Genomic DNA, 17505 nt, shown 5'->3' with positions numbered 1-17505 from the left:
CAGGGCATGCAGGGTCTTAGTTCCCCCACCAGGGATCAAACCCGTGCCCCCTGCAGTGGAAGCGCGGAGCTTAACCACTGGACCGCCAGGGAAGTCCCGAAGCCAAAGTTTTAACATGTAAAAAGTTTCAAATGCCAGAGAAGATCCTCAGTCGGCAAAAACTAGATCGGACTACAACGTGTTTATTTGTAAACAGATATGCGATTGAGCAAAAAGCTGGATTTTCTGTTTTCTCCAACAGGTGGCGCTACACTAGCACCCTGCCTCATAAACACAGGCAGGGGAAAGGCCACGGGGAGCCACCAAGCCCACTTCCTGTAGCAGTGATCATAGGATCTATTATTTATGTTTGATTGTGGCCCTCGAGGACCTCCCTCCATCACAAGACGTAACCTAGCACAGGCCCACACACCGAGAGGCACTCGGTGACGTGTGTTTGAGGAGGATGACTCCAATCATTCTTCCTACATTCATTTATTCGTTCACTCATTTACACAGTCAGTAAATATTTATTGAGTGCCTATCAAATATCGGGTGGGCCCCATGCTTGGGGCTGGAGATATAATCGTGAAGAAAATACATGGACCCTGTCCCTGTGGTTTAGTGGAGGAAACAGACATTACTGAAATGCTCACATTAATGAAAAATCACAAAGTGCGGTAAGTGATCCAAAGGAAACGTACAAGCCATATAACAGTACAGACACCAGGATAAGATGAATCAAGGCAGAAAGGCGGCATAAATATGGACGAACTTCTGTAAAGAATGAAAGAGGAATTGTCTGAAATGTTAAAGTCTACCCTGTGACTATGGATTAAGTTATTAGGAATATATGTGGCACTCTTTAAAATCACCCACCACCCTTGCCATGGTCACCAATAGACACAATAACCGACAGACACAGAAAAAGTGCCCCATTCATCTCCCACTAAAGATTACACTTCAGCCAAAGTCTGGGATGGTTCCATATTTTCTCTCCTAAATGGCTTTCCTTCCTCTAGCCTCCCTCCCTCAAAATGTAGTAATTCCATCAGAGGCTGCACATAACCTACAACTTAAATTTCCCCAACATGGTTTTCTTCGTGTCAATTCCCTTCTCATGAAAGAGTCGGAAGGTCTGACTCTCTCAAAGCTGACATTCCAGTTTCTCACCCTGTTACTGAAGGATCTCCATGACATGCTCTAACTTCCTTTCAGTCTGCTTCCCATAGGCCCCTATACAAATCCTGTAGGCATTTCTTAGTATACCTACCACCCTGGAATGGACATTGCCTATCTCCCTTCCCTGCCTCTGTTCATGCCTTTGCTCCATGCCATTCCAGGCATCTGTGTAGCTTTCTTTCTTATCGATAATGATGCCTTCCTTAAAACAAAACCACCAGCTTTTCAGGTGTTAAAGTCCTTTTTTAAAATAAAATAAACATTGATGATAGGAATAGGGGTTTGTTTTAAACATACTTGCTTGGCAAAATAAAAAGTTGATAACTCACTTGTGGAATCTAAAATACGACACAAATGAACATATCTACAAAACAGACAGACACACAGACTTACAGAACAGACTTGTGGTTGCCAAGAGGGGGTGAGGGGAGGGATGGAGTGGGAGTTTGGGATTAGCAGATGCAAACTATTATGTACAGAATGGATAAACAACAAGGTCCTACTGTATAGCACAGGGAACTCTATTCAATATCCTGGGATAAACCATAATGGAAAAGAATATGAAAAAGAATGTGTATATATGTATAACTGAATCACTTTGCTGTACGGTAGAAATTAACCCAACATAGTAAATCAACTATACTGCAAGAAAATAATTTTTCTTTTAAATTGATAACCTTATGTTAGTCTTCCCGTTAAAAACATTTTATTACATTGATCTTTTGAACTGTAGAATCAGGGAAGCACAGTGCTACAAAGAAGTCTCTCTTGGCAGGCTCTGGCCTGACTTCATTTGGGAGAGAAAATTAGCCCACACCTGGGAGGGCTGTCCTAGTCCTGAGGCCCTGTGATTCCAGGTCAAGAGACCTCAAGGATGGTAAACAGTTGTCCTGTCTGTTAAGATTTGCCCTCAGAGTTCTGGTTTCCTGTCTGAGGACCTACATCTCCTTCCGGCCATTCGCTGGACAGACGCAGTCTGCCCACAGGCTGCGGTCTTGGCCTTGCAAGCCACTATGGAACTACCACGTTAGAACATGACATGTGATAGGAAAAATTATCAGTGTATATAATGGTGATAATTTCATTGTGAAATACCCAAATATGCTGCTTTCTTTTTTATTTCCTTACACTGCCCTTCCCCCTGCCTCGTATTTCCAGCCGTTTCCACTTGCCTCAGGGAGGTTTCGTGTTGTTACAGAGGGACACAAAGAAAAAGAAAAAAAAAATTAAGTATCCGCTTCCAAATAGGATTTTAGTATTTTTCCGCCGGATGATCTTGAAAGCTAGGTTTCACAAGGGAGAGAAAAGATGTTCTAGATTCCTTTATTTCTTTTGTTGGCATATCAAAAGTCAGTTTGATCATAGAGTTTACACAGGGAAGTAGACAAGGAAAAGAAAGAATGCCCACCCCATCCCTGCCGCCCCACTAGTCCTAGGTTGTCAGAGGTGATGCTGATCTCCCTTCTCCTGATTCCACCCAAAGTGGGCAGGTTTGTTAAGTAGGTGGGGGAAAGGTTGAGGGCTTCTGAAGCCTTCATCTTTGGGACCCTGGGAGGGGCTTACCTTGCAGGTCAGCTGGCACCCCCCAGGAGTGGCTACATCCCGATTTAACTCAATAGCACAGCACGATTCTGCAGGGAGAGAGGCAGAATCTAATTTCCTGGGCTGCCCCTAGAACCAGCATGGAATAAATTGGATGAAGGAGTTTCCACCTGGTCCATAGAAGAGGCCTGGAAAGTAGCTGAGTTGAGAGCCAAGAGACGGCCACACCTCAGCCATCATGAGGGAAAGGTGAGTCGGCAGCAAGATCCAGGGTGAACATTCTAGGCAAGAGCCAGATGGAGGGTAAGGGGTCTGCAGCAACAGCCAGAGCAGCGACAGAGTCATCCGTGAGCTTCCAGGAGGAACCAGACCATGGGTACTGTAAATACAGCCTCAACGGCAGATCCTCACTGAACTCCCAGGGATGGGTTAGATACAACCCAGGAGTGCCCAGACCACTCCCACAGCAGAAAGCAGCAAGGAAGCAGGAGAGGCTGCATGCATCTGAGGGTTTCATCTTCTGCTCTCTGTCTCTCCAGGGTTTGTTAGCCCCAGCAGTTGCCCGAGAGACGTAGCAATTTTTACCTAGAGAGATGGACCCTTTACCTAAGATGTCTATTTAAATTGTGCCAGAATAGTTGTCCTTCTATTTAGTGGTTGGAAGCTGGTAAGAAAGATGAGAACAATTTTGGAGAAATGAAATGCTACATCTTCTTTGCACATTTGTGAGTAGGGTGAAAAAATCTCCAACTCTTCACACATGTTGAGTGTTGCCAGCTTTCCCCATCCTCCTCCCCACTGCTAAATTTGGTGCTGCTCGAGCTGCTCAGTTCCTCCCATCCACCCACACCCAACTGTGGAGAAGAGCTTGGAAGGTCCAGATCGGATCTTTGGAGAATCAGGGGAAAGGAAGAGAGATAGAGTTGGGGTAAGCCACACGGGTAGATTCTAAGGGAAAAAATGGAGAGTAGGGGGCATGAATGTTGTTCAGAGACATCAAGTGGGAGTGGGAGGAGGCCACAGAGAGATGTAGGGAGAGAATGGGTGAGTGAGAGCTGCTATTCTGGGGAGAGAGGGTGAGAAATGGATGGTTGGATATTAGAGAAAAGGAAAGGTATTTTGATAAGAGCTGCTCTAGATTCCATACTGACCCTTATTTATATTCCTTGAGATGAAGAGTAGAAATCCTATCAGGACTTTGCTTCTTTGAACCCCACCCACTCTGGGACTGGACCATGTGGATCTCAGGTTTGACAGGTCTCTGACTTACACACACAATGACCCTGCTACTATATAAGAGATGAGTTAATGTAGAGCAGGGGGTGATTTTGCCTCCCAAAGGACATTTGGCAATGTCTGCAGACATTTTTGATTATCACAACGGGGAAGATGCTAGTGGCATCTAGTGGGTAGAGGCCAGAATGCTGCTAAACATCCTACAATGTGCAGGACAGACCCTATAGCAAAGAATTATCTCAGCCAAAATGTCAATAAGGCCACAGTTGAAAAACTCATACAGAAAAATGGAGGAAACGGGCTGTTGTTTCCTTATATCTTCTCTTCCCAAAGACCAAATGAAAGACAGCTTTTTTTTCCATTTTAAACATTTCGAGTTTGTGATATTAATTCTTAAACAGCACTACATACATACAGTAATATCAGCCAAATCATAGAATTCAGGTTCCTAAAAACATTTAAGGTAGGAGAATTTCTATTGAAGAATTCCACACCCTGTGAAAAAATAGAGTTGAATATGAAGGTTTCTAGAAAATTCATGAAAAACCCTTATACATATTTTTATTCTTAATATAAAAATATAAACCTAGCACACCAAATTAAATAGCTGTCACATTTAAGACATGATCATATACCCAGAGAAAACCATAATTCAAAAAAACACATGCACCCCAATGTTCATTGCAGCACTATTTATAATAGCCAGGACATGGAAGCAACCTAAATGTCCATCAACAGAGGAATGGATAAAGAAGATGTGGTACATATATACAATGGAATATTACTCAGCCATAAAAAGGAACAAAACTGGGTCATTTGTAGAGACGTGGATGGACCTAGAGAGTGTCATACAGAATGAAGTAAGTCAGAAAGAGAAAAACAAATATCGTATAATAACGCATACATGTGGAATCTAGAAAAATGGTATAGATGATCTTATTTGCAAAGCAGAAATAGAGACATAGATGTAGAGAACAAATGTACGGATACCAAGGGGGAAAGGGGAGGGGAGGGAGGAATTAGGAGACTGGGATTGACACATATACATTATTGGTACAATGTATAAAATAGACAACTGATAGGAACGTACCATATAGCACAGGGGACTCTACCTAATGCACTGTGGTAACCTAAATGGGAGGGAAGTTCAAAAGGGAAAGGATATCTGTATGTGTATGGCTGATTCATTTTGTTGCGCAGTGGAGGCTAACACAACGTTGTAAAGCAACTATACTCCAATAAAAATTATTTAAAAATCAAAAGTTGTGATCAATACGAGCAGTCATGGTTACTCTCCATCTTTTGCTCACTACTAGAGAATCCTCAGAATCTAGCTCTCCTCCCATCCCACCGCTCAGCACACTTTCACTGAGATCCTAATAAATTTCTTCTGTGTTGTTCCAGATAAGACATCTGCTAAAATGGATTACTGGGAGTAAGGATGTAGCCACAAGCTGATAAAGCTCCCTGGAGATTTGACCATAGTAACAAGTATGAAAACAACTTGCAAGTTTGAAATCAATTTTCCAGCTTCTACAACAACCCACAAAAAAATGGAAAATGGTTAGATCTAGCCCACTACTAGACAACAGTTCATGACCCACGAGATTCTGCTCTCCTCAGGTACCTCTGCCAAAAAATGAGCTGCTTGTGACATACACAGGCCCAGCCCAGGGGAAGGATTGCAAACCCCAGACCCTGCCTCCTTCCCTTCCACCTTCCTCATCTGACTTCTGAGACGTTGCCTTTTCTTTGCATCTAAGCTTTCTGCAAAGCTCAGGCTCAGCCCAGCATGGTTATGTGGTCTGCTCTGGTTTCCCTTGTGGGTTTTAAATTCAGAATTCTGAGCTCATTTATTAGCAGCTTCTCTGAACAGACCATCTCATTCATTTGCTCATTCATTCATTCATTTATTCATTCATCATTCAGCAATCATTTAATAAGTGCCTTCTGTGTTCTTCCATGTTTTCTATGCACAAGAGAGGCAAAGACAAATAAAATATTGTCCAGTTGTAATAGGGAAAAACAAATCTGACTCCATATTGGACCGTTTCTTTTACTGTAAACTTTGTATTCTGTTGCTTTTGCTACAAGTTAAGAATGTTGCCTATAGTCTGAAGTATACAGGATAGCCCGTTCTTAAGGCTCTGACCTTTAAAGGTATAATACTTTTCCATTCATATAGAGATAAAAAGTTGCAGAACAGAGAATAATATTTGTGTTGTTGGAAGTTTACAGGAACATCGTGACCTAATCTACCTGGACAGCTGCAGGAACAAAGGATTCTGACACCAAGGAGTTTGCAACAACTAGCCACACCGCCTCCCCTTTTAGTATAAAATAAGCCTGAATTCAAATTTGGGTAAGATGTTTCTTTGGGACACTAGTCCACCATCTTCTTTGTCTGCTGGCTTTCTGAATAAAGTCACTATTCCTTGCCCCGATGACTTGGCTCTCGATTTATTGGCTTGTTGTGCAGCAAGCAGTATGAGCTTGGACTTGGTAACACAATCTTTGAGAATCTTACCTAGAGGTGAACAAATGGAAAGGTAAATGTGCTTTGGGCGTTACAGTGAATGTACACACAGGGTACTATAGTGACACCAAGAAAGAAGAGGCCAGTTCTACAGAGCAAACCAGATGAATCTCCGGTGTTAGGCGTTATTGAAATATTTTCAGTTGAACTTATTATTGGAAGATAAGTAGGTATGTTGGTGTGGTGTACAGAATTGGCTGTCTACTCTGAGGCTATTGCTCCCTTTTCTTTCTCACAACATTGGTTTAGTTCAGGTCTCAGGCAGAAAAGCACTTTGGGAAGGAGAGTCCATCTCCAGATTCAGGGGTATTGATGTTGATCAGGCTAAGACAATTACACATTCATCATGATTGCAAATGTGATGTTAAGAAGACATCTGGTCCGGGTTGGAGGGAGTGTAATGGTGGGGGTGACTTCCAGAAAAACTGTCTGGGAAGGGTTTTCCCCTCTAATAAAAAAAAAGAGAAAGAGAGATACTTTAGGAGAAAATGCTCACTCCTGTCATTGGATGTTGAGATGTTTAGAGCTGCAGCAGTCATCTTGTGCTCATGAGGTCAAAGCCAGGAGAATGGCAAAGAAGCTAACTCAGAAGCTTGATATTGTTGAGTTGATGAATTAATCATCCTGGGGCTGTGTACCTAAGGACTACCCCCCAGAAAAAAAATTTATTGTGGTAAAATATACATAACATAAAATTTACCATCTTAGCCATTTTTACATGTACAATTCAGTGGTATTAAGTATAGTCATATTGTTGTGCAACCATCACCTCTATCTTTCTCCAGAACACCATTCATCTTGCAAAACTGAAACTGTACCCTTCGAACAATAACTCTCCCTTCCTCTCTCTCTTCAGCCCTTGGCAACCACCATTCTACTTTCTGTCTCTAGGATTTTGACTACCCTAGGTACCACATAAAAGTGGAATTTTTCAGTATATGTCTTTTTTTTTTTTTAAATGAACATTAGGTTCTTGTTTATTTTTATTTTATCTTTTTTGGCTGTGTTGGGTCTTCGTTTCTGTGTGAGGGCTTTCTCTAGTTGTGGCAAGCGGGGGGCCACTCTTCATCACGGTGCGCGGGCCTCTCACTATCGCGGCCTCTGTTGTTGCGGAGCACAGGCTCCAGATGCGCAGGCTCAGTAGTTGTGGCTCACGGGCCTAGTTGCTCTGCGGCATGTGGGATCTTCCCAGACCAGGGCTCGAACCCGTGTCCCCTGCATTGGCTGGCAGATTCTCAACTGCTGCGCCACCAGGGAAGCCCAAGATATGTCAGTATATGTCTTTTGATGACCAGCTTATTTCACTTAGCATAATAGCTTCAAGTTTCAGCCATGTTGTAACACATCAGAATTACCTTCTTTCTTAAGGCTGAATAATATTCCATTATATGTATATACCACATTTTGCTTATCCATTCATCTGTCAATGAACATTTAGGTTGCTTCCAACTTTTCTCTATTGTGAATAGTGCTGCCATGAACATAGGTGTACAAATCCCTTTGAGAATCTGCTTTCAGTTCTTTGGGGTATGTACCCAGAAGTGGAATTGCTGGATCATATAATAATTCTATTTTTAATTTTTTTGAGGACCCATAAGGACTTTTTTTATGGACAAAATAAACGGTAACTGTTTAAGCCATTTTCTGACAGTTTTTCTGTTACTTGCAGCCAAAAGCCTCCTACCTAGTATGGTGAGGGGGTGGGGTAGGGAGGATATCTTGGACAAAGGGTGCAGGTGGAGTGCAGCAAATCTGCACAGAACCACCTGGCACATTTAGGAAGCTGCAAAGAGCTCGACATATCAGCACATAAAGTGCAGGACTATATCATTTGTATTTTGTTGTTGTAGCAACAGAACCCATCCTAGTTAGGTTAAGCAGGAAACAAATGCATTAAAAGTTCTGGGTAACTAAGAATATCTTGGGGGGTCAAAGAGTCAAGTGGAAAGCTTTTCATCTAAGAACAATACCCAAGTCACACATCTGGTCAACATACGCAGGCACTGTGGTTTGCACAGGATACAGTAACACAGGCCTCTACCTTTACTGCCTGAGGTCTTTCTGCTATGCTTTACTGCCTTCACCAACAATGTCCTCTTCTTCCTCATATTTCTCTCCTTTGAATTAAAGTCTCTCATGGCTAAAGCTCCCTGGGGGAAACTGAGTCACATGCATGCATCCCAGCTTCAAGAGAGACTTTGACCTTGAGAAGGTGGGACACAATGTTCTGAGGCTCATTCAAATTCAGTAGGAAAGAGTGCTACGATTGATTAACAGTGTGTGCCATGGGTATGAGAAAGGGAGATGTGGGAGCGTATTATGGACTGAACATCTGTGTTTCCCTGAAATTCACGTTGAAGCCCTAAAATATGTATTGTGGAGTGTGGCTGTGTTTAGAGATGGGGTCTTTAAGGAAGTAATTAAGGTCAAATGAGGTCATAAGAGAGGGGCCCTGATCCAATAGGATTAGTGTCTCCTTACAAGAAGACATGCCAGATAGCTCGTTCTCTTTCTCCATGTGCAGGCATCAAAGAAAGGCCATGTGAGGGCAGAGCAAGAAGGCACCATCTGAAAGCCAGGAAGAGAGCTCTTCCCAGAAATAGAATTGACCACAACCTTGATCTTGGACTTCTGGCCTCCAGAACTGTGAGAAAAGAAATTTGTGTTGTTTAAGCCACGCAGTCTGTGGTATTTTGTTATGGTACAGAGTTGTAGTACATGTGTCATATGGTTCCCATCACTGCCTGAAAACCTCCAGTTTGCAACTACTTCATTAAAGATTTTTAGGTAGGAAGATGCAGATTGGCATTTTTGAAAGACAGCTCTGGTGGCAAAAGTGGGTAGGGTGGGGAGAGGGATAGACAGGAAGTAGAGAGCCTACTTAGGGGTGTCTCAGTAACTCAAGGGAAAGATGATCAGAAGCTGAGCTAAGCAGTGGTAGTAGAAATGGGGAAGAAGACCAGTTTGAAAGGCATTAAAGGGGCAGAATCTATAGGATTTGGTTATTGAACACAAAAGACAGGGAAGAAGAAACAGTGATGACTGCCTAGTTTCTAGCTTAGGCAGTTGGCCAAGTGAAGATGTAATTCATCCAAGCAGAATACGGAAGGAGGAACATGTATGGGGGGACAAAGAAATTCACTTTTATTAAATATCCAGTATCAGCCCACGAGATACTTATTCATGACATGGGAACACAGTGACCTCACAGGACAAATCTGGCAGACACCATCTTAACTAAGAGATCAAAGTTAACATCATCAGTAGTGGGATAGATGGTCACCAGGAGCTTCCTGAAAAGATGTACTGAGAAGAACTCAGCATTGCTTACGTAGTATTCCTACCAAAAATGCACAACACACACTGGGGGACAGTCTGCAAAATAACTAGCCTGTACTGATCAAAAATGTCAAGCTTGTGAAAGACAAGGAAAAACTGAAGAACTGTCCCAGATTAAAGACGTATAACAGCTGAATGCAACTCATGATCCGGGATTTTCCTTTTCTGTAAAGATCGTTATTGGGACAGTTGGTGAAATTTGGATAAAGCCTGTAGATTACCTACTATATGGTATCACTGTTAATTTCCTGATTTTGATCATTGCGCTAGGTCACATAAGAGAACTCTTTTTTCTTTAGGGTATATACATGGAAGTATTTATGGGTAGAGGCACCACATACTCTGGAATGGTTTCAGGAATGGGTGGAGGGAGGGAGAGAGAGAGAATAAATGGCAAGACCGCAAAGTAAATATTTTGAAATGTTAACATTTAGAGAATTAGGTAAAGGGTATATATAAGCCTAAAATGATATCTAAAGAAAAAGTGTTTTGAAAGAATAGATTTTTTTACTTGACAAGTTAGATATAGGTGCTTGTAGTTATCAAGGTTCAGTGCTTTTTTTGACTGAGTAAGCATTCCTCCTCCAGTCCTGGAGAGTGAGCCCTCGGCAAATTCATCTCCTGGGTTCAGGTCATCTAACCTTCACTCTCCCTTCATGCACTTTTGTAGGCCTCTCCAGTCTCCCTGGAAGATACACACTAGCAGGCCATCACTCTACTTTCCCCAGGAGCAGCCAGTCATTCAGATTCTGAGACTCTATGTGCCCTGGGACTGAGAGTCCCCTGGACCTAGGGCCTCCTGAAGGGAGCATCCTTCCCCTGCTGTCTGCAGTTTGCAGGAGCAGGCTGGGGTATGATGCCTTCCTGGGTCAGTCTCAGGGTTCCAGTGCCATTAAGCTCATCATCCCTTGTGCCTCACTCTTTTGGACTATCCTCCTCTCAGGAAGTCAGAGAGGGTCTCTGGACCACTCCCTCCCAACAGCTGGGAGGCCTTCCCCAGCCAGTCTCCTTTAAGGTCCATCATTTTCTTCTGTGGTCTGGGTGTGATGAGTGGCATGATTAGCCTCTCCCGTCTCACTTTCCTGGTGTGACAGGACAGTACTCACATCCTAATATGAGAGGCCAGACTTCCTATGCAGGATCTGCAAGAGTTGGGGGGAGCCATTCCATGGGCCGGCTTTAGCCATCTTTCACTTTGGCCTATAACAGGAAGAGGGTGGAAAAGTCTTCCGGAAAGATTTGTTACTGTGCTATGGCACATCTCCATGCCCCTCTTGTGGGCAAAGGCAAGGAGGGTGTTTCTTACCAAGACAAGTGAAAGTGACCTCCAAGGGACTCCTCATTGCACCTGGGGGTGTCCCTGGAGTGTGACAGACCTGAGAAATCTAAAGGCAAGAAGCTGAGGCTACTGCCCTAAGGTAGCAGAACAGCAGAGCAAAAGTGAGAGAGAAGGAGGGAGCAGGAACAAGGTAGAATGGGAGGGAGCTTCCCGTCCACTGAGAGGGATTGACTGGAGACATCACTTAAAGAGCTTCATCCAAAGTGGAAGGTGCCAGATGGATTGACCCAGCAGAGGGGTGGGCTGAGGAAATCTAGGGGCCAAATGTTTGCAGTTATCAGCTGCTGGCTGGAGGTGACATGGCTAGAGTTGAGATTCAGAACAGAGAATCTCCAGGAAACCCACCTAAGTGATCCATGAAAGAAAAGCAGCCGTGAGCATCGTCAGACTCAGAGCGCGGCAGTGCCACATCATGCCGGGAAGGTCGTCTAAGACGGTATCATTCCCCATGCCCTCTTCCCCTGGACCCTGCCTATCCCCAAGGTGTCAGCAACCTCACTGAGTGCAGAAGAAGCCCAGAAAAAAAGGCAGGAAGTCAACGTCCTCCTGCCCTCCTCCTGTAAACCCTCCAGCCTGGGACAGGTCTAAATCTGGGCAGAGGAGAAGCCTTAACTTTGAAGTGAGAAGTTTTGATTATTAGTCTGAACGAGACAGTTAAATTACTGTCATGAGACATTTTTCGTAACTAAAAGTGATGGGACAAGCAGCCTAACCTGTGTGAGACTTGACCGAGGGCTGGGACAGAAGTAGTCACAGAGCAGGGAGAAAAGGACATGAAGCCAGAAATAAAACCGTTTTGTACCCACAGAATCCTGCTTATGTAACCAAATGGCGAGTGCAGGAATTGCTGGCTCCGACCCCCCAGTCAGGGCCCCTCTTTCTGGAGTCCTTTTTGTCTCCAGGAGCAACCTGTTTCCTTCTTTGTTCAAATAAGATTCTCCTATGGTTCTTTTCTGGAGCCGGTGTTGCTGCCTTGGGGCTAAGCACCCAAACAGCTTTTGCACCTCCAAAATACCAGGCAAGCTGCTCAGAAGTTCCTCTCACCATCAGGAATGACTGACTGCCTTTCAGAACTGGGTTCTCCCAAACTTTTACGGCTGGGAAAACTGCCCAGTGGTAGACAGATCCTCCTAGGATGGCACTGGAGTGGCGTGATTGGGAGTGTGTACTGTAGTCAGAACTGCATCCGTTCCCCATCCCAGGTATCCTATTTACTAGCTGTCTGACCTGGGGGACTTTTTAAACCTTTCTGTGCTCAGGGACATAGAATAACTACAACAACAAAAGCAACAATAAACAACTGTAATATCAACGCGTATGGGTCCACGTGAAGAGACTGGCACAAATAAGTGCTCAATACAGGGCACTATTAGTTTCCGTGTTTTGCCAGAAGATAGAGATACTTTTCAGAGATGTTGCTCTTGGGCTTGTGTTATTGAATCTCTCTCCTTATGGATGTTTTCCTCACCACTGAGTTTTGCTGCTGAGGAGTTTTTGGGCCGGTTCTGTAGCCAGCTCCTTTCTAGTTCCATCCAAGTCTCCTTTTCTCCTCCTTCAGAGTCTGGAAGAACTCAAGGGCATCATCTATCCAAGCACCACTCCATTATTCTCCCTTGGCCCTGGGGAGGGAACGGGGTGGGGGATGACATTTATCTCCAACCTGCCATGAGTATAGCCAGGTGGGTCTCTAGCCCCATCCTCCTTTGATGACCGCTGAAGGTACAAACTCAAATGTGTACCAACCAGGCAAGTGATGGGGTTCTTGGCCTCAGAAGACCTTAGCTATGCCTTCAGAGCATGAAAATCAGCTGGGCCCTGGTCCGGTTCTTGCCAACTGGATGGAGCATGTCTCCAGGGTTCATGACGAATGGACGACTCTGACCAGACAAATACAGAAATCTCTTGAGTACAGAGTAGGAGATGAAACAAGTGCATGATTGTCCAACTTTCCAGTTTTCTTTTCAGACTGATTAGTGCATCAGTCTAAAATAACAAGAAAAGTGCAGTGGTGGCGTAGTGGATATACCATCACAGTGGAAAAGGAGGGAGGCTGAGAAACAACTGAAGTCAGCATAGACTGTCCCATGCTCCAATATTCAGGCTTTCAATGTCCTGTTCCAGGAGTTGAGCAAACTTGAAAATATTTTTAATGGAGGAGCTGGAGGCTGTAGGATAAAAACGTATGAGTAGTTTTGAAGACATCCCTGTTATGGCTCTGTTTGATCTTGAGGTGAACAGTTAAAAGTACATTTTGAATATTCTGCAAAGTATTCTGAATATTTAAGGTCTTACCTCATCTTCCACCACCCTAACTTATCAAAAAGAAAAATGCTGATTGGATGTAGAGGCTAATTGTACAATGTAACTGAGTGTGTAATGCTTGAGATACAAACGGTACTCTAATGAGATGAATGGGAAACCAAGTCATCAATGACCAAAGGAACTTGCCTCCCCATCAGTTCTGCTTCATGTGTGTAAAGCCCTATGGAAATGATCTACATTTAAATATTGAAAAGCAAGCACATTTCTCTTCCTCTGACTCACCAGGAAGAAGGCGAATAAATAACTCAGGGCCAGGAGATAGCCCTTTATAGTGCCATGTTATAGGTTGGTGTGTGCTATTGTTGATTCAAAACAATGCTGTATAACTGACACATTCTGGGATTAGTTTCTAGCTGCGGGACATATTTTTATTAAGAGTTTCCCTACCTTGGACACCATGAAGCCAGCCAAGTTACGGTGAAAGACTGAACAGGTTAAAAACTGGTGAAGAAATAGGAAAAGACAAAGTAGTGAATGGAGGGGGTAGAGATAGGAGTGAGGGCCTTTAAACACATTCATTAATAATTTGAGGAAGGAAGTGAAGGGCAAGTTTGTGTATGATGCAATATTGTTCCAGTTACTAAACATCATGAAGAAATGAGAGGAACTCTAGTTGAATTTAAAACACAATGCAAGGGCGATTAAGGGAGGGGGATGCAACAGCCTTCTTGTCATAGTGAGTAAATCTTTTGAGTCTTTACAAAACCTTATTTCCCAAATATTTTACATTAAGGAAACATTGACTCTGCTAAAAATCTCTGCAAAGCAGATCAGTACCAGCAAAAGAATATTAATGTCCTTAAACATTTATTCAGAATTAGAGTAATTAGGAATGATTTTGGATGAAGAAAAAATGAAGTTTCTGAGTTTTAGTGAAAGAGCATGATAATTCTGAAATCTGCAACAGGAAGGCTGCCTGGGAGGAAAAACGTGTAATTTTACACTTCATGTAAAACTGTTTTCAAACAATTTAGTGATAGAGTTATGGACCTGGGGTTAAGCTAGTGAAAAGAAAGGAAATTAGGAGAATCTGTACAGATGTTATTTTAAAGAAAGGAAGAAACCTTTAAAAACTAGCTTTTAATTTTAAATTATAGGTTGTTATTAAGGTTTCCCATTCCTATTTTAACCATTTGGACAGGTATGAAAATGAATAATAAATACAAATCAGAATTTCCCAAACAGGAAAATTTCAGGTCTGCAGAGGAGAGGAAGTAAGTGAGCTAATATGATTCAAATCATTCATTCAACAGATATTTATTGGAAGAGTTAAAAAAAAATGAATCTAGAAGAAGAGATAAACAAGTACACAGGTAACATAACACCAGGCAGAAAGTGATCAATGCCATAAACAGGTACAGATCAGAACCTCTGTCTGTGAGAGAAAGAGAGAGATGGATGGGGCAGCATTTGGTCCGGGAGGAGGAAGGGTCCTCCTAACAGAGTCCGGCTGGTGGGAAAAGTGGCTCAGTGTGGCCGGAGATAAGAGGAGCCAGGTAGGCTGGGTCCAGGACCAATCCTGAAAGCTCGCCCGAGGAATGTGAACTTTACTCTTCGTCGTTTCTAGTACTGTTCATGACCTGTACTGTGTAGCTTGCTGCCGGCTTAAGGGATGAATGAAGCCATTGATGCTTTTTTGAGCAGACAAGTGACAAACTCCAATTTTTGCTTTAGAAAGCTTAAGTGATGTGTAGGAGGAAGGAGAAGGATGGGAGACCTGTTCTAAGAGTTCCAGTCAAGAGCCGGGGGTGATGTTTACTGAGTTAATCCTGCTACCTGCCCCGCATTCCACTAGATGCTTCACACACACTCTCAAGAATGACTTAATCCTGAGAATCACCCTTTGAGGAGGGAAGAGTAAGTATAGAATTCCCATTTTACGGTTAAAAACCAGGTTCAGAAAGACTGCGTAACTTGCCCAAACATCACACATGTAAAAGTGATAGCATTAGGTTCCGACCCAAGTCAGTCTCATAAGCTCCTTCTTTTTGAAAACAAAACACACACAAAACACTATGACATGTTGACACTACTCAAATGAGGATGGTTTTAATAAGGGCAATGACAGGGAATGGAAAGGAAGGAAGAGAGAGGAGCGATTGCGGCAGAGTCAGAAGGATGTGGCAACTGAAAACTGTATGGGGACAAGGGATTCAAAAAAGAGTCAAAGTTTCTAGCCCAGGTAAGAGAGTATGGCTGTGAACTCAGATTTGGAAATGAAGTTAGGGAATTAAGCTTCGGACCTATTTTTGAAATGACAGCAAAACATTCATATAAGAGGAGGTAGGTTCACTTTCTCCAACATGTGTAAAAATCACATAGGGGTCACTGGCAACACACGCAGAATTGGAAGTGTCACTCCTCGGCCACAGACACATACCAAGGCCGTTCTCTCTGGCTGTCCAGCCTTTGCCCAAGTGGCCTCTGCTCCTTGGCCCCTTTCCGCCTCTCCCCCTTTGTCTTCAGTTCATCCTGCAGTACATTTCCCAGGAAGGCCTTCCCTGACTCCCCAGTTTAATCATCTTAGTTCTTTTCTCCCAGTGCCTCTGCCCTTCTCTGTGTCTCCTCCCAGACTGAGCTGCTGGAGAGCTGGGGCTGTCTTCACCTTGGCGTTGTGCAGTCTCTGAAGCTATCATTTGTTAAGTCTGACCCTCAAAAAATATTTGTTGACAGACTGATTCCTATTGTTGCCCTAGAAAACAACTACCCTGCCCTATCAAGTCACAGTTTCTTCCTTCTTAGGGCATTGCAGTTAACCTCAAGACTAGGAAATCATCTTCCTCCTTACATACCAGGGTATTATTCATGCAGTTTACTCACTGCAAAAAGTTCCCTTGAAAAAAAAGCTAACAAACTAGTCAAAGATTTACGAATTTCCTAGTGTCAATCAACTTTTCAACAAGCTCACTTATGGGCGGGGGGATGGGAGATGCGACCCGACCCTTCTTTGCTCTTTGTTTCCCAAGTACCCAAGCGGTGGTAGAGGCTTCAACATTTCTCTATGGGAGGGTCTCCGGCGCTGCACTCAGGTTGAGATTGGGGGGAGGGACCTTTTTCTGAACCAGCTTTTGCGGAACGAACAGTGTTCTGACTTAAAAGTAAGAACGTGTGTGTGTGTGGCGTCTGGTTTGAGGGTGCAGGCATGTGGACATTCCTAGCGGAGTCTCTAAGGCACCTCGGCTCCTTCTGAATAAGGTAGTTTGGAGGTCCACGCAACTGTCAAATTCCATTCTCTTTTCTTCCCACAGGGAGTTCCCTTGAGCGTTAGATGTGGAAATCCGCTGACGGCGGAGGGGGGGCGGGGGGGGGGGGGGAGTCATTCCCAGGAGGATTTGGGGAATCTCGGGAGGGCCGGTGTTTTCTCAGTGGGGTTTTGAGGCTGCTCATAGCCACGACTCGGAGCCACACTTGGCTAGAGCCTGGGCTTTGACGGGGCCAAGAGGAGGAAAGCCAAGAGGTGGAAAGCCAAGAGGTGGGTTCGCGCCTGGCTGCCCAGGTCCGGGGGGAGCGGGGGCGGCGACTGCCGGGCCCCTGGTGGGGCGGGGGCAGGGCGGAGCGGGGCGGGGCGCGGCGAGCCCGGCCGCGGCCCGGGGGCGGGGCCAGGCGCGCGGCTCGCCCTCGCGGAGGCCGCGGCTGGGCTCCGCCTCGCCCCGCTACGCAGGCGGCCAGGCTGCGGCACAGGCCGGGCGGCACCATGGCGGCGGCGGCGGCGGCGCCTGCTGCTGCGGCTTCTTCCGATGCGGCGACTGCGACGGCAGAGCCGGAGGCCGGGGACGAGGACAGTCGCGACGTCCGAGTGCTGCAAAGCCTGCGGGGCAAGATCTGTAAGCGGGGGCCGGGGTGAGGGAACCCACCCGGCGGCGGCGGCGCCGCTGGCGGCCGCGGGGCTGAGGGGGCGGCGGGCGCGTGGGGGTGGCGGCGCCGAGCCGCGCTGGGACCCCGGGGCCGAGAGTGGCCTGGGCGGGGGCCGGGCGAGGCGCGCGGGGAGGGCCGGCCCGGGGAGGCTGGAAGGGGGGTGTGTTGGGGGAGG

At 44.9% G+C, this 17505-nt stretch overlaps 1 protein-coding gene across 2 annotated transcripts in view; it reads left to right on the top strand.

Moving 5' to 3' along the window:
• Positions 1 to 17134: 17134 nt before the first annotated feature.
• Positions 17135 to 17505, top strand: part of RASA2 (RAS p21 protein activator 2) — a 120590-nt gene continuing 120219 nt past the window's right edge. For both annotated transcript variants that reach the window (XM_061193609.1, XM_061193611.1), the window contains exon 1: positions 17135 to 17299. In XM_061193609.1, the coding sequence (XP_061049592.1) occupies positions 17170 to 17299 (130 nt within the window). In that variant the 5' untranslated portion in view covers positions 17135 to 17169. The remainder of the gene's footprint in view (positions 17300 to 17505) is intronic.

The sequence above is a fragment of the Eubalaena glacialis genome, chromosome 6, assembly GCF_028564815.1.
Source record: "Eubalaena glacialis isolate mEubGla1 chromosome 6, mEubGla1.1.hap2.+ XY, whole genome shotgun sequence".
In the NCBI taxonomy this organism is placed as follows: Eukaryota; Metazoa; Chordata; class Mammalia; order Artiodactyla; family Balaenidae; genus Eubalaena; species Eubalaena glacialis.
The sequence above is the reverse complement of the archived record's forward strand: the minus strand, read 5'-3'. Positions and strand labels throughout refer to the sequence as shown.